Source organism: Jaculus jaculus, chromosome 11 (genome assembly GCF_020740685.1).
Source record: "Jaculus jaculus isolate mJacJac1 chromosome 11, mJacJac1.mat.Y.cur, whole genome shotgun sequence".
NCBI classification, from domain to species: Eukaryota; Metazoa; Chordata; class Mammalia; order Rodentia; family Dipodidae; genus Jaculus; species Jaculus jaculus.
The window spans coordinates 19527902-19549631 of record NC_059112.1 but is presented as its reverse complement, the minus strand read 5'-3'; the positions used below and the strand labels follow the sequence as shown (position 1 = coordinate 19549631).

The following is a 21730-nucleotide window of genomic DNA, read 5'->3' as shown; positions in this document are numbered from 1 at the left end:
TCCCATGGGACTTTGACTTTTAGTTTGTGAATTCATGAAATATTTGGAACGTAATAATTATATAAAATGATTCACATCTTAAAATGATCATAACTAGCCAGGTGTGGTGGCACATGCCTTTAAACCTAGTACTTGGGAAGCAGAGGTAGGAGGATTGCCATGAGTTCTAGGCCACCGTGAGACTCCACAGTGAATTTCAGGTCAACCTGGGCTATAGTAAGACCCTACCTCAAAAACCAAAAAAAAAAAAAAAAAAAAAAGATCATAACTGGGGCTGTCTTAGCCGTTAGGTTGCTTGCCTGCAAAGCCTAAGGTTCAACTCTCCAGATCTCACAAGGCAAGCACAAGGTTGAACATGCCCACTAGGTAGCGCATGCTTCTGATGTCTGATTGTAGTGGCTGAGACCCTGGTGGGCTAATTCTCTTTCTGTCTGTCTCTCTTGCCCACTCTTAAAAAAAGAAAGAGAGAGAGAAAGAAAAAGGAAGGAAGGAAGAAAGGGAGGGAGGGAGAGAGGGAGGGAAGGAGAAATCATTCTGATTGTTATGTTAATAACAGGCATTCACCAAATAAGAAAGGCATTCACCAAATAAGAAAGTGTTTTGTTGGTGTTATGGACTGAATGTTTATATCTTCACTAAATATTAATATTGAAGTTCTAACCTCTTATGTGGCTATATTTTAATAAGGGATCCTTTATAGAACTAATTAAGGTTAAATGTGGTCATAAAAGTCCTGATTATATAGGAGTCGTCTCTGCCATAACAAAAAACACAGAGCTCACTTCTCTTTCTACACACAAATGTAAACACACGGAGACCATAGGAGGAAATAGTGAAAATGCAGTCATGAATAGGGCAGGAAGAGAGTTCTCACCAGAAACCCGTACTGCTGAAACTTTATCATAGGCTTCCCATCAACAAATAAAACAGACACATTTCTGTTATTTCAGCTATATGATCTGCGGTTATAGGAAATTATCCCAAACAGGATGAGTTATACAGCTATCCAAAACAGAATCTTAGTGCCTCATCAAGGCTGCAAGGCAATGGGTTTTAAGTAGAACAATATTGAAAGTTCAGCCCTACACAAAACAAGATTTTTGTATTGGATATCCAAGTAGGATATAAGGGAAATTCTTGTACATATGTGTCTGCACTTGAAGGCCTAGACATTAGTAATAAATTTGGTAATTATCAGGTGCTAATGATAATAAAAAGTGATAACATCTGAAATAAATGAAGGAAAAATATAGATTGAGAAAAATATGACTACATATTGAGTAATGAAGCATTCTGGCCTTAAAAAGTTTGCAGGAGAAATGTAGGGACCAGAAAAGAAGAAGACACGGAAGATGAAATTTAATCCAATAAAGTATAGTTATCCTGAAAACAAAGTGAAGTTACTTTTTAGATATTTCTTATCAATTACATTAAAGGATGTGTTCTTTTGAAGTATGCTAATATGCCAAACAAATTACTTTGAGATTTGATCATTATATTTGGCAGTGTGGAGGACTTTGGCAGAGTTAGTTTTGCTTGAGAGGTAGTAGTGATCCTGATTTGCCAGACCAGATTTTGCCTGATTGCCAGATCTGGTCTGCCAGAACACAGGCAGAGAAAAATTGGAGAAAATAAGAAAATCATTGTTTCAAATATACCTTCTTAAAAGCCAAAAAAAAAAAAAAAAAAAAAAAAGAAAACAAAAAAAAAAAAACCAAATTACTAGCTAGAAAGTTGGACTCGAAGGTTGGGTGACTAATTTCATATTTGTCTTTCTGCTGTGGATGACTAAGGGCGGAAGATGCTAATGAAATTTGGGAAGACAAAACACTGCAGGAGTGACATTCTTAGGCAGATAAGGTAACCATTCTAGTACACAGGTAAGCACACTCTCCACACACAGAAATGTAGTTATACAGACTATGTCTGCTCAGGATCTCAGGAGGACAAGGCTATGGTATTCCGGTGAGGTCACGTTTTAGTTGTTTCAATATTCTTATTGGAGCAAAAATCAAGATTATTAACCAAGGCCAATGAGAATAAATTTGATATGAGAACAGCATAGAAATACAAAATGGGAGGATCATTGTGAATTCAAGGCCAGCCCCAGTCCACATAGTGAATTTCAGGTCAGCTAGAGCTAGACTATGTCAAAAAAAGAGAGACGGGGGCGGGGCAGGGGCGGTGAGGGACAAAATGCATGGTAAACATGCATGAAATTGTCAAAAACAGAAAGTAAAATCAACAGAATACATGATGGGTTGATGGGCTTCTCCAACTCTCCTTTCTTTCAAAGAACTCTATCTCTTCCACTTGTAAAGAGGATTTAACAGTCCATAGGAGCTCCATGAACGTTCTATGAAATAACCTTTGTGACTACCCAGGAAGATTGCTTCAGACCTGAGAATGTGGGCCATACCTATCCAGTAATATTCAATGGAATTTTGAGATGAGATGCACCTCTAAGTCAGTGTTTATTAAAGATATTTTACAAGCTCAAGACTAGTAAGAAATAAGTGAATAGAAATCATGGATTTCACTACTTGAACGAATTGAATTTTACTAACTTGGCTAAAACTGAACCTAGGCTAGTACAGCTCATCTAAATATGAGAATGCCAAAGAGTGTGAAACTCTCTTCAAACAGAACCAACCTCTAATGGTATGAAATCAAAGAAGTGGGATTCTGGCACAACTCTTTTCTTTGTAAGAGTTTGTGGCTTCTGAAACAGCTTGTCTTGCAAATGTGATTACGGTGACTGGACCTGAAACAAAAGCTGACCACCCTTCACATGTGTCTGGACATGAAGAAGGAAGCTATGTCAGATAAGAAGGACTAACTACAGCAAATACTTAGCATAGTATTTACCATGTGCTCAAAATGGTACAAAGTGCTTCATCATATAGGAATGACTATGAAAGCACCATGTGTTCATTCCCTACACCAAATTAGAGGAAAGGCATTATTACCCACCTAGTTTTGTAAAAGGAAAAAGTAAGGTAGAGTGAGTGGGATAAAGAACTCTGCCAGAGGTCTCACAGTCCGAGAACATAACCTGTCTTGATTGGCTGGATCTGGAGTAAGCTCTCTTTATCACTCTGTGGACTTCATTACATTTGTTTTACTTGCTATTGTAAAAAATCCTACCTGCCAAAATAATATGTAGTCAAACCAACTATACACTGAATTTACCCATACTGGCAACTTTCAGTCAACTGGTAATATAACCCAGTTACACTGAAAGAGATTATTGGAGGGACTTTGAAGGAAATTCATTATATTGTGTGTTCTATGCAGCAATACTTAACTTCTTCCATATTCTTAGAATGTGAGTTCAATAGATAGAATGAGAAAATACTTTTAAGGTTATAAAAGAAAACCACAAGCTAAGGGTATGAAAACAGAAAAAGAAGACAGCTAAGTCCCTGTAACAACTGCATTCATCCTTAGTTGACCTACTTGTGGCATTCCTTTACATGAAAAAAAAAAATGTATTCATGACAATGTATATAGTTCTTTAACACAAAAATCAAGCTTAATGACAGTATTCTGTGGAACTAAGAAGAAAAATGATCAATATAAGAACATTTCCTGTACAGTTTTAACTATTCTGACATTTATGATAGGCAACTAGTGTCTGCATAAGCCACAAACTTGCTATGTAGATAAGCATTTGAACTCACTTCTTGTATACCTAATACTCCAATGAGCATTGTTATTTCATTTTAGTCTTCAGTAAAAAAAAAAAAAGTTTTTTTGTGAGTAGTGGATATAATATTTTAGACATAAGCACAATACCTAAATTACCATATACACATAACATTAAAATTACAAAAGAAAATAGAAGAACATAAAGACAGATTTGGTGGTGCATACCTTTAATCCAGGTACTCGGGAGGCAGAGTTAAGAAGATCACTCTGAGTTCAAGGCCAGCCTGAGACTACATAGTGAAATCCAGGTCAGCCTGGGTTAGGGTGAAGCCATACCTTGACAAATTAAAAACAAATAAAAAGGACATGGCTTCAAAGATAGGGTATGATGCTAAATCTTCACAATCATTTCTTTTCTAATGCACATATTTGGAGAATATTAAGCAACTTAATGTTCCAGACACTGTAGAATGAGAAAATCAGTTCTTCTGTAGAGATGTGTGCATGATGGATGCACTGTTTATTGTTACAAACCTTGAAAGCACAGCATTCCATGAAAAAGGTTAAATGTCTTACCAAGTGCTTTCTACCATAGGCAGCAGAGAACAAATGCCTTATCCTGACAGGATTTGTGCTTTGTTTCCTTTTAATTATTTTTTGGAAACTTGTGAAAGTCCCTAGAACAGCATTGAGAACCAAGTGTTTGTGGTGTTGAGAGTGAATTTGGCAAAAACATTGCAAATTTCAGAGGAGGTCATTATCATTACAACATACAAGGACAGTCCTTTTGGATTAATATCTATGAAAAACATAAGCTTGCTCTACATAAACACAGGAACAATGAAACATATAAAATGAACTGGTATAGCGCAGTAACTCAGAGCACAGGTTCTCAATATCGTAAACCGGCATTCTAATCTTAGCTCAGCAGTCTCTCCTGTTTACTCTGCCTTTCTTATGTCATTCACAGCATGAAGGCCTGAAGGCCTCTGAAATTGAGAAATTTGGCATTTGTCCCCAGACTAAGTGAATTTCTTAGCTGAAGTAGTTTTGTGTGTTAACGTGGGTGGATCTTTATTTGTTAGTACATATTTCTTATAATCCATTTAATTCCTATACACCTGCTGGTCAAGTCTCCACTGATTTTAGTTTTTGCATGTTTTCTCTTTTCCTTAATTTGCCTTAGTTTGTCACTTTCATTGATACTTAGACAAAAAGCAAATTTAGCTTCTGATGATTTTAACTTTTTTTATTCACAGAATTACATAAGCTTTTGTGTACATTTTCATGGCTCAAAGCATATTCTGATTTCCTGAGTGATTTTTTTTTTATTTGACTCAATGATGGTTGAGTGTTTTGTTTGATTTCTACATATTGGTAAATTAACATTTTCTTTGTTATTGATTACTAGTGCCAATGAAATTTGTTTAAATGATTATTTCAGTCACTTTAAGGTTAGTGAAAAGTGTTTTGTACCCTAAACTGGAGTCTATCCTAGACAATGCCCAATGCATACTTGAGAAGAGTATGCCAATAACTGATTTTCTTAGGTTATAGTTTCCTTTATTTTCATTCTTCTGTATGTGTTTTATTGATAAGAATTTTTACCACTTTCATAACTTCCAAGCAAATTTCCTGTTAGGTTTCTGCTAGGGGGCTCACCTCTGTTACTTATTTATTCACATTTATTGCATTGTTGTAGGAATACTTTTTGTTGGTTTTGGTGTAAGGTCTCGTTGTAGCTCAGGCTGACCTGGAATTCACTATGTAGTATCAGGATGGCCTCAAACTCACAGTGATAGTCCTACCTCTGCCTCCCAAGTGCTGAGTTAAAGGTATGTGCCAACATACCTGGCTTCATATATATTTTAAATTTATATATGCCACTTAATATATTTTAAACTTTGCAAGCAGGGAGATGTATAAGAAATAAAGACAGAAACTGATCATAAGGGTATAACATAATAAGAAAGAAAACATGAGTGAAATTGTAATAAGAAACAAATGCTGACATTCCTAAACTACACTTGATTTCACAAATACATCCTGACTGAAACTTCAACATCAAAAGTGTTTTACCCATAACTGCATACATTTCAAAAAAACAAGCTCTGCTTACTCACCTCTCCATTGTGTTTTCCCCTATGCATTTCTGAATGGAGGGTAAATTTGTGTAGTTATTTCTCAACTCTCCTTTCAAATCTGAAAAATGTTCTGCTGTTAGGTCCAAGGCTGCAACTCGGTGGAAAGGCGCCTGTGTGACCTAAGCAAGGTCTTCTGCCCCCTCCCCACTGCCTTCTTCTAAATTAGAGAAACAACAGTCTCATTTTGTTGTTGCTGGTTTTGTTTCTTTCAACATACTCGCTTTTAGCATTAGTCCATCTGAACTCCCTACCACTTTTATACATTTATGCCATTTAAGGGAAAGGAGTCAAAATGCTTTAAATTTGCAGTAAGCTTCTGCATCAGGAGCTTGAATAAGCGACCTACATTTTACTCTCAGTCTCCTCTTGTGCATCATTATCATTGTCTATCTTATAGGCACAGGAATAAGTAAAGACATAATGTAAAACACCTAGTAGACAGCTTGGCATGGGGCAGTTAACCTGTTGTTCAAACTCCCAAGTTAGCCACATTTTAATAATTATTACGAGGGCAATAATGATTCAAATGTCTCTCTAGTTACTTGTCGTTTTTTGTTTTTTTTTTTTAATTTTCTTTAAAATTCGGTATAGAGACTCTCCTCTCACGTCACCCATCACCGTCACTCACTCAGTCTGTCTGGAAGTTCTACCTATAGCTAATGTGCTACTTGTCAGTAGGCCTTACAGTTCATCTACTCTTGTTCTTGTTGGTCTGCTGGACTATAAAATGATGTCACAAGTAACTTCAAAATCTGGAGGTACGTAACTCAAGGTGCATTCATCTTATTGACTTTACCACTCTCTTACCTTTGCTTTCGTCACTGACAACATTACTAAATTAGACTTAATGGAAAAAAAATATATTACCCTAAACTATTTTTTATGTGTAGTGTTATAGATGTCCACCAGGTCTCCTGGACCCCCCTCTAAAGCATTTATTCATTCTTTTCCCTTTTTTTTTGACTATCTTCTTGAGGAATAATACAGTGTTATATCATCAGCACTATTTCATTACCCTCCTAACTTTGTTGTATATCTCAGGATATTTCCATCTTCCAATTTGACCTCCACATAGGTTTCAGCTGTTTCTGAAATGCATACAGGATTATATTCACAGTGAGAATAATAGCCAGGTAGGAAAAAAATGGACTTTAGAAATCTACTATACAGTATAATGCCTATAGCTAACACTATGTTATAGTATATTTAAAACATGCTCAAAGGTTAGAACTTATGTTAAGTGAACCCCACCATCAATTACATGCAAGTAATGATAAAGAATGTGTGAGATACATCTTTGGAAGTTGATAGATATGCACCTGACCTCAAGGGCAATGATAGTTTCATGAGTGTATACTTATTTCCCAGTTCATTAAGTTGCACATTTTAAATATGTAACATCTGTTACATGTCGATCCTGCCTCAGTAAAGCAGTTTAAAAAGGAGAAAAACCATTATATAGCACTTACAAAATGACAAGTATTGTTTTGAGAACTTTAAAGATACTATGACATCAAATGTTCTATATGACAAAGGTTTATTTTAATGAATCAACAAGTCCCTTCTAACCATAGGTCTCAAACTCTATCTCCATCTATATCTCCACTGTTAGGAAGCAGCTATCACTGAATACCATGTTCTTTCATTCCTAAACGTCACTGAATCCTATTCATTTTGGCTAGGAGTTTGCCCATCCATCTATTTGGGAAAGCCCTATTCATTTTTTTTTTTCAATGCATAGCTTAAATGCTAACTCAGCAACTTGTTCAGATAGCTCTCCTTAGGAGGATGCACACTTCTCTCCTCTATCATGTCTCTATGTCGTAGCTTCCTAACGCTTCTAGTTAATTTTGCAGCCATCCACTACAATAAAACCACTTGAACACAGGAATTAGATTTGTTCTACTTTTGCATCTATAGTTCTTGGCGTGTGTATTTGGCAAAGTAAGAGTTCAAGAAAACTTTCCCAAGTGAATGAGTAGGCAAAATCCGCAAGGTGATTCATGTCGTTATAGCATGCCCTCAGCCTTTTCTATGTGAAGAATACATCAAATTCTCTTGCTCAGGTACAATCCAGAATGTCTCATTTAGGATTACTCATTTGTGATCCCTCCCAAACAGCATTCTTAGCTTCTCCTTTAAAGAAAGTATGTAAAGTTTAAGCAGGTGTGGCAAGGCAATGCTACAATCTCACCACCAGCAAGGCTGAGGCAGGAGAATAATTAGCTTGTAGTCATGTATGGTGCATAGTGAGAACATGTCACAAATACTAGAAAGAATGAAAAGAGAGAGGGAAAAGAAGGAAGAAGAAGAAAAGAAAGTTGGAAGAGAAAATGATGGAGAGAAGCCCAATAATAAATATATTAATGAAATGAATGACTTTCTCTCTAGTACCTAAAATAAAATGAATATATTTATTAATCTCAAAATGAAAACAAGATAAGCATACAAAGTATGAAAATATAACATTCTATACTCTAAATTTTCAAATCTCCTGTCAGCTTTTAATTAAGGACAGTGAACAGGTTACTAGAAGTGTGATCTAGTCCCATTCTCTTCTTGCTCTCTTTGACTTAAGTGGTAACTAACACAATATTTTTCATTAGAAAAAGAAAAATTACCATAAGATTTTTTTTCTGAATTAAAATCCAAATGAAAATTCTTCTAGTGCTAAGATGAAGACAAATGCTAACTATGTGATTCAAAAGAAAAGAAGATAAAACATATGCCCAAGGTATTTGAGTTCAGTTCATATGCATTATTTTTTGTTTGTTAGTTTGGTTGGTTGGTTGTTTTCCAGATAGGGTCATGCTCTAGCTCAGGTTGACCTGGAATTCACTATGTAGTCTCAGGCTGGCCTCCAACTCATAGCCATCCTCCTACCTTTGCCTCCCGAGTGCTGGGATTAAAGGCATGCGCCACCACAGCCGCCTAAATATACACTATTAATATTATAACACTGACCCTGTGTTTGGCCTTTCTGAGCTTTGGTTTTCCCACCCATAAAATGAAATCAATCCTGCCTGTACCACGTATCCCAAGGTGCTGTGCAAGCATCAAGAGAGAAAAGCCCTGGGCAGCAACACTCTGGAAATAAGCAGTGCTGTGCTGAGGCCTGCAGGTATCCACTCACCAAACACTGTTCTTGCAGGCACTGATTCTCTGTTAAGCCAGAATGACACTTGGGAGAGAATGACAGTCATGATACAAGGCAGATAGGTCTGAATCACGAAATATCCAATTTTTCTTTTCAAGTGGAAATGGGCTGTCATTACGGTATATTCACCTAGAAGAAAAATTTAAGACGCTTAAGGAACTGTAATAGTCAATAGTCAGAACATTTTGAAAATGGAAAGGATTAGAGAAAAGAACAGTCTCTGGTAGAGGGAAAAAAAAATAAGTAAGCACATACATTTCATGAAATAAAATGAATTGAAGCGCCCCATTAGAAGAGCGAGAGTATTTAAAAGAGACCTTCTGTATTAACAACCTTATAGTCTATGTCCCGTGCTATATGGCCAGTACCCATTTCTTTAATTAGGTCCTTTCCACTCATAGGCAGAGTTTGGAATGCTAAAGTTTCTGCCAGCAGATTATCTTATTTGCTCAGGCTCCTTATCCCCATGGATACTAAATTTGGGTTCTGCCATGATGGATCTAATTCTGTTCTCCCTGGCTCTGCAAAGCGCTGATGTCTGGCCTCATCTCTGGAATTGGTCCTTTGGTCCAGATTTTCCGCTTTTAACCCTGTCATCAATTCTGGCATTCCCTCTGCTGTCTGCTCAAATTTGCTTCACTTGGTTTGGCTGGATCCTTATATGTACCTCCCTTTTGCCTCCCAGGACTTTAATTATTAGCAGCTGTAAGATAATTAGTCCAAACAGCTGCCTTTCTCTTCCATGAGGGTGGCCCTTAGAGAGGAGTTGCTTCCACACAAGACAGTACTAGATACCCAGAAATCAAGAGTCGAGTAGTCAAAAGCCATCCAGAAACAGCGAAAAATAACTTAGAGACTAGGGCAATTGTTGTAACTAGTTTGAAGATAAATGCTAAATTTGACCATTTTGAGAACAGAAGCATCCTTTGAATGGGAATATATTTTAGGTCATGGTTTCTGACACTTTCTTGTACATATGAATTTTCTTGGAATCTTGTTAAAATGCTGGTCCTGATTTAGTCAGAGGATTGCCTCAGATTATGAATGTCTTAAATGCTCCCAAGCAGCCTATGCTGATAAGATGTGGTCTCAAGAGCAAAATTTTTTCAGGAATCTGACACGTTTTTCAATTATTTTAACCTGCCAATTTTCTTAGGGTGCTGGATTTGGTTACTAACCTGTACTGGACTTAATTGTTTCCTTCCCAATGGATTGTCCCAGTAAATCATACTGATTTAACCTGGAGCCATCGGGAGCAACCTGCACTGAATCAGATGCATTGTAAGTCCAAATATAAGTGACTTCTGAAGTTGTGTATGCATCTGTCAGAAATTAAAAAGAATATATTGTTAAGCACTTTCATAAGAACCACCAATGCAGAGTAATATCTAATACTGTTTATTTGATAGAATCACTAGTTACAAAGAAATTAATATTCAAAGATCACCTACATAGGGAAAAATACTCCCTTGGAATTTACAACTTTAATATGCTATATATGAAGCAGGATAGGAAAGTAAATCATGGACTGAAAGTATTTTCATTGCAACCACTTTCAGAGGTGGGGAATTGATTTCTCGTTAGACCCTCTGAAGGTTATTGCATTCTTAAATGGTTACAACATTCCATTATCCCCCAAGGTATCTGATGAAGATATTGTATAAACAAGCAATGAAATATAGTCGCTGTACATAAAAATAGTAACCACCCATGAAATAAAAATAGAATACTCTCCAACAGTACATGGCTTTCTGAATATAAGAAAGACTTATTTAAGATAAAAATGACTGTTGCTGCCATAATAAAATACATTTCTTTAGAAGGAGAGCTAACAGCAGAGTCCGTGGAACAAATCAAAGCATCACATAGTTCTATCATGTTAAAAGCACATTCATGTCTTATTTATTTCTAAGTTAATTAGTGTACAAATACATCATAAATCAAACTTGATAGCATTCTATGTTAACTAACAGTAGACAGAAAATAACTGGGTATAACTTTCACCAGTGATAGTGTTGAGCAGAAAAGAGCAGTCTCTAGAATTGGGCACATATCCACTGTCAGCCATTCTCTACACTTACACTGCCTTTTACCTCGTGGGGAGCACCTCACCTTTCCATGCATATAGTCTCTCCATAAATGAAATAAGTGTGGAGCTAATTCCTGTTTTCCTGCTAAGCTTTAGGTGAATAACAATGTAGCTTTGCTCCTATGAGTGCTTGGAAATTTTAGTTATTCCTGATCTTAGACAAAAGTAAGCATCATGGTTACATAGTCAACTAGGGGAGGAAAAGGACCACTGACTTATGGAAATATGCCTGCCTCCAGCCCTGCAGGACACTGGAAATCTCATTTCTTTGTCCTTTACAAATTTTCTCACTTAACGCTATTCAGCAGAACTTGATTTAAGTCTGTTCCAAACTGATTTCCATTTAAACATCAGTACAATGGATGTTTATGAGTCTGTCATATTTTCTATATTTCAGTGTTGGTTTTCTGAATGTATCTACTAATATATCAGTGAAGTTTTGTTTTAATTTTTACACCTATTCACCTACATCTGCATTTATACCATGTGAAATATTTTTGACATAGTATTCTAAATACACAGGTAGTTATTTGCACACATACACCATATATATATATATATATATATATATATATATATATATATATATGCACAAAGTAAATGTTAATATATTTACAAATAAATGAATTCTAGTTATTCTAAAGTCTCAGTTGCCTGCTAACTAATTTCAGTTAGCTAACAACTACTGATTCTCCTAGAAAATATCTCGGTGATGTAGTTAACTAGTAAGACATTTCCAGGTCAAGTGTCATGTTTTACTTCACTCATGAGTATATATCCTACCCCTCTCTTCAACATCATTTCAAATGCCACATGATTTAACTCTCAAAGTTTGCACCATACATGCCATTTTACAATTGAAAACACTCATGATAGCCCATAATTGGGATACTAGCAATCTATGGAGAATTTTAAAGCACATGTTATTATACCACTGGAATTTTCATCTTACTTTTGAACAGAAATAAGAGAAATGAAAACCTATACATGTGATGATATTTTAAGGACTTTGTGAAGTCTGTAGGTAGGCAAGGACTACCTGATTCATTTCTATAAGCAGTCCCCAACTTGTTATTTTTTATATGAATAAACTCACTACTTAAGTGATACAATTGTTGTAAATCTCACAAAAGTCCAAGAACACATTATAGAAAATAACTCATGTTTCATAGTTCTGTTAAAAGTCAGTTGTTTTATTTCACTACTTAAGAATCTAAACTATTTTTCTTTTCCTTTTTTTTTGTCTAATAAGAGGATATGAAATAGGTAACATTATGCATTCTAAAAGTATTCCCTGATGGCTATAGTCACACATAAATTAGTAAGCCATCACAATGCTTGTCAGTAAAGCACACATAGAGAAGACAATCTGTTGTATAAAAGTCATTATAAAGTCTGCCTCTACACTATGCTGTCATTATGTAATTTTATTTAGTTTAAACATCCTATGTTTGAATCATGAGCTATATTATAATAAAGAACATTCACTGAATCTTAACAAGTGGCAACCTAGAAAAATATTTTGAAGTAATTTGTAAATAATAACTTTTTAACTTAAAGATAAAATTCAACTTCTTTTGGATTAATACTCAGAACAACCCTAAACTTGCATTCAGGAAGTTTTAAATCAAGTGATAGATGGGACAACAGGAATTAAACAGAAGTATGAACTCTCAAATCCAAATTTACCAAAATAAGTGGTTCTTTTTTAGTGACAATGATGAAGTCTCAATAACTCAATCATTTTGATGTTGAGGGGGACTCAGAAGTGACAGGGGAAGACATGGCTAGAAGAGAGTCCTGGTTGCAAGTTTCTTCTTCATGTCTCTCATGCATGTAAATGAGTTTTCTTCTGCTGCATCTGCTGCGGCCCTCTGCGTCGTGTTTACGTCGCCTACCAGGACTGAGTGTCTTAAATAACACTGGAAGAAATGCCAGTCTTGGAGTGATGGTTTCCATGACAATAAAGAAAGGCTTTGTGGTTAAACACAGAGGAGATTCGCAAAGAAAATTGAGAACTGACGCCTTCTGGAAGGAAGTACAGGACAGACAAGCTCGAGCTGCTCAGTCCCCCAAAACTGTGGTCATCAAAATAATTAGCAGGTGGTGCATTCATTAGAAGGAGCGTGCCTCCCCTTCTTTCACTTGGTACAGCCTGTGCGAAATTACATTCCCCGGGCGTACATATGTGCAATCAAGTGAGAGTGGGGTGCATTGGTATTTAATAGAGGAAAAAAAAATAAGCCAAGACCTGCACAAAATGGAGGTGACAGAAAGAGCAGAGTTTCTGAACATGTCAGTCAAGAGGACATATTCACACAGAGGGAAGCTGCTTCACTGTGAGGAGGAGTTTAGTCCTGAGCTTGCCTGCAGGGTCCTGTGGGCCCAAGGAGATGAGATAACCTTCTCCCGCCCGTGGTCTCATACGTGTGGATGCTTCTTTCTGACATATGGGGGAACATCTTAACATCCCAAAGAATGGCCAGAGGCACAGATACTTTTATGAAATATTCTCTGTGTATAGACAATCCCTGCATATAATAATGTAATAGCGTTTTAATTAATTAATTATTTATTTATTTAGGAGAAAACAACCACTTCTACCAGCTACACAGTACAAAAACAATTCCGCCGGCATGATTTCTGTCGGACTGTCACAATGTAATAGGCTAATAGCAAATGAACAATAGAATTTGTCTTTTATCGTTCATGCTTAGCTGATAAAAATAAACATATTTTGCATTTTGACTATGGTAGCAAGAGGAGAAAATTAGAAAGTTCTCCTGACCCTATAATTGCTCCTAGTTTAGCTTAATGAAAGCACTGGGTTACTTGTTAAACTCCAAGCTTCAAATATTTGACAGTACCACAGGGCTATCCAATTAGCTCCTTGGCTCAGATTTTTCCTTCTGTTTCCTATTGGTCAAGTGTTAAGCATTCCATGATATATGGTAAGATGATAGCATATGATCCACAGAGCTGCTGACTACCAGTGGCATTATTAATCCAAAACATGGACTGCATCCTTGTACTTACAGCTGCCAAATTTCAGGGGACATGAGTGTGCATCCATTGGGAAATCCTCCAAGTGCATTGGACATTCAGCTTGGACTGTAAGCCTAAAAGTCAAAATTCCTCTCTTCATTTAAGTAAATTTGCAGCTCAAGAGACATCATGCTTCACTGTTATCAACAATACTCATCATGAGGTCAGATTTTCATTATAGCTTTATATTAAGCATATGTATGTTTTTTCACAGTTAGGAAATCCTTCCCAAGACATCGACATATATAAGATTGGAGCATAAGTAACCATAATGGTAAATAAAACATGTTCTATAGAGTCATTTTACCCTTTGGGGTTTGTTTATAAAGTAAAACTTTATATATGCATATTGCCACATTGTTTTCCCATTAATATCACTGCTAAAATTTAAAAATTGTATGCAGTTGGTCCTTTTGTTTGTGGCCATCTTGTCAACAACCACTGAGCCAAGTTGACATAAGAGTTCAATATAGGCTTCCTTAAAAAAGGGGCCAATTTTCAATGGAAGTTTTATATCATACACACAGAGTCATAAATCTAGATATAAACATAAACATGTATTTCCTAGAAATAAGTAGCTCAAACTGAATGTTGGCTAAATAATAGATATACCCCATGAATATTACATAATAATCATAGGTATATCTAGATACAGATGTTATAATAAAGAATAATTATAGAAAAAAACTGTTATTAAGAAGGCTTCCAATTACTCCATTTCACATAAAAAAAAAAACAAAAACAAAAAGCAGGTAATAAATGTAACTGAACAAAACCTATTGTCATTGAACTGAGCAAATGTGGTGGTCAATTATCTTGACATATATTTCTAGCAGGATTTAAGTAGAACCCTCATACAATATTGTATAAAATTTTACAATTTCTATCTCATACTTGTTTAAGTACTCTAGCTCTTATCCACTCTTTAGCCTTGAGGATTACTAATCAGAATAATGTAAGATCAAGAGAAAAATAGGAAATGAACAAGCCTTTCCATTATAGGAAATGACTGTGTAGTAATTACTCCTGAACTGTTTATGCTTTAAAACTCATAGTGCTGCATAACATTATTTTCCATCTAAAATAACTTTAGGTCTGGAGAAATAGCTTAGCAGTTAAAGAACTTGCCTGTGAAGCCTAAGGACTCAGTTTTGATTACCCAGTACCCATGTAAGCCAGATGCACAAGGCAAGCATGTATCTGGAGTTCCTTTGCAGTGGCTAGAGGCCCTAGAGCACCCATTCGCACTCTAGTTGCCTCTCTCTCTTTCTCTAAAATAAATAAATAAAATAACTTTTATAGCTAAAATATAGCACTTAACTTTTTATATAAAATGACAGTAAAGCAAATGTATGGAATACAATAGTTATGTATACATAACACTAATTACAGGGATTTTTTTTCTTTAAATCCTTTATTAAGCACTAAATTTTGGTTATATCATTTTAGTATGTATATTTTTATTCTTATATTACACAAGTAATGCTTAATAATATTTGTTCATGAGATACCTTGGGATAGTTAGGATTAACAACTATAAAATGCTCCCACAATTTTATGAAATATTAAATCTATTGAAATTGATGTTTTATGCTTCATTTTGATAATAACTATATTTAATGAAATATTATGTTAAATAATAAAATATATAAATCATTAATAATAAAATAAATCTTTAAGCTGGGAAACACTGAATGAAAAATATTTCATAAATACAGCATCTTATTATTTATTTAATCAAATCTTTTTTCCAATTTATTAAAAGATCTTTAATAGTGCATCAAGAAATATTCAATTTGTGTCAGTATTCAATAGTTAGATTCATTGCTTTTGATATATGTATATATATATATATATATTTGCAAGCAGAGAGGAAAAGAGAAGGGCAAGCCAGGGCCTCTTGCCAGTGCAAATGAATTCCAGGCACAAGCACCACTTTGTGCATCTGGCTTTATGTGGACAGTATAAAATCAAATCCAAGCAAGCAGGCTTTTAAGCAAGTTCTCCCAACCACTGAGCCATCCTCCCTAGGCCAATTCCTTTCTTTTCACTTCACAGATTCACATTAGCACAGACCAAACATCAAACTGTGCCACGTACCTCATTGTGTAGAGAAGAGTCCCATCATCCTGGATTCGAAGCAGCTTATTCGGCATTGTCATATTATGAGCTACAGACTTTTTCCCATTGTGAAAGAAAGTATCTGGTGTCCAGATTTTGCTAGCCATTAAATTGTTAAGTCGAAGGATGTTCATAGGACCTTTAAATTTTAAACGTTCATCTTTCCACTTTTGTCGGAAGAAAACATCTATTGTATATTCCTGAAATACAAAATGGCATTTCTTTTAAAGACAGTAAATACAGCAGGACCTATAAAATGCTTTCATGGGGAGCTTGGCAGCCTTTTCCAAGGTGATGGAGACAGACACTGAGGGTACTCAGAAGGCACCAAACAGAAACCCAGAAGCTGAGAGCTCAACACTAACGTAGACTTAAAGCACCACCCCCAAGGCTCAAGGAAGTTTGCAGAAAAGCTGGAGCAGAAAGTATTTAAGGGTCACAGGGCTGGAAGGAACATCCAGAGACGTTGTCCCCCCACCATCACAATGACTCACCCTGCGTTCACAGCTCATAACCCACCACCCCACCATGAATACCAGCCATCCCACTGAGGAAGGCCCTCAGTGGAACTGAGGCAGGGAGGAGGGAAATGGTGGTAAAACCACATGATTTATCCATGCAAAATTTCCACTTAAAAGAAAATAAGGAAAGAAAAAAGTAACAACAACAGTAGTATTCTAAAGAAGACCTCTAAAACTTCCCCACCAAGGCTCAGGCAGCAATGCAGAAGAGAGGACGGGACATTATCAGAGCCAGCGATTGGGGAGGGAGGACGGTGGAGCAATGCCACCCAGGTATGGCATGGTCATTGCACTCATAACTTCACAGGGACCGTCATAACCTGAACAAGACCCTCGATGCACACAACCAGGGGCCCCTCAGCATTCTGGCATGGATGATGGAAAAGGGGCAAAGGCCTCACCATGCCCTGAAGAGCTAAACACAGCTAATGGTGTCTGGGAGAGTCCAAACCTTTCTCTGCAGCAGTATAGCCACCTACCCTGGTAAATAGTAGCCCCCACCTGTGCCCATACAGGCAACCCTAAATAAATTCAGTAGGTCACATCCATGCACAAGGCAAAAAAATAAGAGAGACAGCAAAGTAGAAGAGAGAGTAATTGGGAAGCAGAATGGGTTCAGCTGAAGGGGAAGGTGGATGGGGTGAAGAGATGATAATGGGAGAAGGTAATAGTCAAAATACATTATGAAATTGTCAGTTAAATGAAAAAAAAATGAATAAAAAGCAATTTTCTAAATAGCGTTCACAGGTCTATACTGAGGAAGAAATGTTACAACGGTAAGAGTAATACTTTAGGTTATTGGGAAATGTTACTTCTTACAATGAAGTAACATATCTCTTCATACAAAAGTCTTCCATCTGGCCTCAAGATTGAACAAGATCTTAGTCAAACTGCTCGACTGCCTGCATCACATAGAGCTGACTGTAAGAGTGGATGCTTGCAGAGCACATGGATGGATTCAGTTAGGTTAACCCAGGAAAACGTGAGCAGGTTGCTTTTCAGTAACATGCATAAATAAGCACATACATAAATAAAAGACATCTTAATTCATTATCAGGACTGTATGAGCCATCATTTTCCATTGCCAAAGAAACTGCTGAATATCATATTTTAATCCAAAAATTGTGATATTTTGCAATATTAGCCAATAATGTTTTAGGGTGTGACAAGCTTATCACATACTTGAAAATGAGCAACTAACTAAACAAGTAAAAATTTCAATAAAGTTCTTCTTATTTTAAAGACAGAAGAATAGGGCCATATTATAGGAAAATATCAGTTTGAAACATGAATCAACTGTATGTCTCCTAACAGTTCATCAAAAAGTGTTTATGTGATGATGATAAATGCCAGCCACAGATGACAACACAGAAGAAGGAAATGAGAATAGCTCTGATTTGTGCCCTTAGCCATGAAGGAAACAGTCCATAATCCCATCCACCCTCACTCCACATGGCCTAGTTATTTACCATTCAATGTCGAATTACTGTGTTAAGAGGTGAGCCTTGCTACAATGCATGTTTTTATGCAAGTATTTCGTTAAAATATTAATCCCACAAAGTCTAGCCTAACCTAAAGATATTGCCATTTATTTATTTATTTAAAATATTTTTTGTTTATTTTTATTTATTTATTTGAGAGCAACAGAGAGAGAAAGAGGCAGATAGAGAGAGAGAGAATGGACGTGCCAGGGCCTCCAGCCACTGCAAACGAACTCCAGATGCGTGCGCCCGCTTGTGCACCTGGCTAATGTGGGGCCTGGGGAATCGAGCCTTGAACCAGGGTCCTTAGGCTTCACAGGCAAGCGCTTAACTGCTAAACCATCTCCAGCCCCCGTTTATTTATTTTGCAAGGAATACGGAGGTCACATTAAACCTCTTATTAAAGCCTCAAATTTCAATATTTCTATTTCTGGACAATTAGGAAACGTTTTAACTCCTTCAAAAATAGCTTTCTGACTGGCTAAGAGATCAATTCAGTGTAAAGGAACTCATAGCTGGAATTAAGAACCAGATCAGAATCCTCCGGAGACAAAAATTATGCTCTCCAGTGTCAAGCTCTCACTAGTCTTTGGCTAAAAGAAGGGTTACAAACATCAAATTCTCCTTAAATTAATAATGCTTATCCCATTTAAACCATGCTGATTTCACTCTCTGTTAGAGAATCTGTTATTCTTTTTCAGAAGGTAGCAAGACCAGAGGAGATAAACAACCACTCACACTAGAGTCAAGCCTTAGCTGAATCCACAGAGGAATTGGGGAGAAGAGCAAGAGTGCTGCTTCCATGCTGAACCTGATAATCAGCTCCAGGGTGAAGGAGACAGACCCTGAGGACACTCAACACCTACCAAAGCAGAGATCCTGAGGCGCCTAAGAGCTCATCACTGAAGTAGACTTAAAATTCACCCACCAAAGCTCAGGGAATTTTGCAGAAGAAGGGACAGAAAAATTGTAAGAGCCACAGGTTGAGACATCATGCCCAGAGGTATTCCCTCCCCCCTACAAAATAAATAAATGAATAAATAAATAAATAAATAACTGACTGCTGCTCCCACAATGCATAACCACACCCCCATGGGGAGTACCTGCAACCCCAATGAGGACCATCCCAAATGGAATTGGGAGGGCAGGGATGAGGGAAAAGAGGGGTACCAACACATGACACATCCATATCAAATATGTTGTTAATAATAATAATAATAATAATAAATAATAAGAAACAAAAATAACAAAAGATCTTGAGGTAATCATCATATCATAGAGAGCTGCCCCAAAAGACATAAAGTCGACACACAGAAAGTTTCAAAATGTCTTAAAATTGTTTTGTGGGAAATGACATATCTTGGCGCCCTTACAATGTTTCATGTACCCTGTTAACCTATGGCCCATGATCTGCATCTCCATCTGCCACTCCCTCCCAGCAAGACTCCCTTATACTCTAAGCAAATTAATAATGCACACCCAATTGCCACCCCATGCACAGACCAAGCCATCCACCAGCCTGACTGAGAACTCTATTTGCCATTCTCCAGTCCCTCCATCATCTGGAGCAGGCACTAATGGCTTCACATCTTTCCAAGACTCCCTATCACTTCAAGATAATTTGTGTTGCATTATCTTCTCTATGTTCTGTCTTTCTCCTGTCCTGGAAATCCTCAAGACAAAAATGAGGGCTTTCAGAGGAGGTTTATTTTGCTGTCAAAAACAGAGAGTATGAAGAACTCCCCAAACCCCTGGTAACCATTACCTCACAGAAACAAAATCAGAAATACTTCTGAATCCTTTGGCATCTGTTTCCCCCTCCTCAATTAAACACCTGTAGTCCTGGAGTAATTCTCTTAAATTTGGAATTTAGGAATCCCAAACATGGGCTTCCAAATGTACCACATGTATTGTCAAGTTTTAAACATTTACATACATTGCCATATGCATACGTATTATTATCATGTGTGCATCATGATATGAATATATGTCTGATAATATTCTTTTATAGCAATTTTGTTGAGATTTATTTATGTTACCCTGCTGTAATAGACAGCTTCAGGTTCACTGAGATGAACTTCCAGACCAGGCACATTTATGGAGGAAGGGATTTATTGAAGCTTACAGATCCAAGGGAAGTTCCATAGTGGCAGAAGAAGCTGGCCTGCCTTCACAGGCCCAAGCAGAGAGAGGGAAGTACAAACCTAAAGGTCAAAAGCCACACAGCACACTTCAGGAACTCCAGCTAGGCACACTTTGCATATCTTTAGATTGAAATCTGAAACCTACCACCATACCTTAAGATCACCCAGTGACATTGCCTCCAGCCAGGTAGCCAGCAGATGCAAACTACAAACTACAAACTATTAATAAAGAACTGAATACATTGGGGGCCATCTATTCAAACCACCACATTCCGCCCCTGGCCCCAATACATTTATAACCACTACACATTGTAAATTGTATTCAGTTCAATTTCAAAGGACCCCACAGTCTTGACCAATTTAAGATATTAAGACCTGTAAAATCAAACAAGTTAAACACTTCTAACATATAAAGGCACATAGTAAACAACTGGTATAAGTCATAGCAAGGAGAGACTAAAACAATGCAAACTCAACCACCATCAAACAAACATCAAACTTCTGCAGTTCAAGTCCAAGACTGACAATCTCCAGATTTTTCAATTCTGCCCCTCCAGCTGGGCAGAGTAGCAGGGGAACACTTCCACACCAGGCCAACAGTGAACTCCATGGTAGCCCTTAAACAGTCCTGGTATATCCAAAACTTCTTGAGGTCTCCATGCAAACCATGGTCCATCTTCCAAAGGCTCTTTCAGCCTATCAGGGCATCATGCTCTGCCTCATGCTGCATCTCAGCAGCAGCTCCTGGAACCATGTGTAATTCATGACCACTCCTCACATTTTCCAAAGGCTCTTACTATCATGGCATCAGGCCCTACCTTTGCCACATCTCAGTGGCAGCTCCTGGAAGCATGTGCAATTCATGACCACTCCTTCCCATTTTCATGCTTCTGAAACCAATACCAGGTATGCAGGACATAGCCATATTCTTAATTCACAGACAAAATAAATCATAACCTTGAAATGCAGGTTCTTTCTCCAGTCAACTCTTTCCAAAAGTGTTTGCATTTCTATGATAGTCTTTCCTGAGGCATCCTTTCCATGGTAAAGCAATTGGACCATCTTCCTTTTAGATTGCTAATGTGTTTGACAATGGCAGCTTTAGTAATCTAAATCCAGTCTCTGTGCCTGTAATTTTAACTTGCTTAAAGTTTTCCAGCTTAAAATCTTAAATCTCTCAGTCCAATATCTCTAGCCAAGCACATCAGTCCATTACAAATTTAACCTTGATCAAACTCTCTGGGCCTGGGCAACAGGACACACCCAGCCCTTATACCAGTAGCCCAGTTCCAATAAAGTCCTCTGCAGTCTTTCCTTCCCCTTAGAAAGCTCATAAGCCAAGCCTCGAAGTTCAGTATTGTCTGCACTTAGCATTCT

General features: G+C 37.0%; 1 protein-coding gene across 7 annotated transcripts in view; it reads right to left on the bottom strand.

Annotated features, from left to right (window-relative positions):
• Gabra2 (gamma-aminobutyric acid type A receptor subunit alpha2) overlaps positions 1–21730 on the bottom strand; it is a 136023-nt gene that overhangs the window by 33997 nt on the left and 80296 nt on the right. For all 7 annotated transcript variants that reach the window (XM_045130088.1, XM_045130091.1, XM_045130090.1 and 4 more), the window contains 4 exons: positions 16187–16407; positions 14078–14160; positions 10131–10274; positions 8929–9081 (listed from right to left, as the gene is read on the bottom strand). In XM_045130088.1, coding sequence (XP_044986023.1) covers positions 8929–9081; positions 10131–10274; positions 14078–14160; positions 16187–16407 — 601 coding nt within the window. The remainder of the gene's footprint in view (positions 1–8928; positions 9082–10130; positions 10275–14077; positions 14161–16186; positions 16408–21730) is intronic.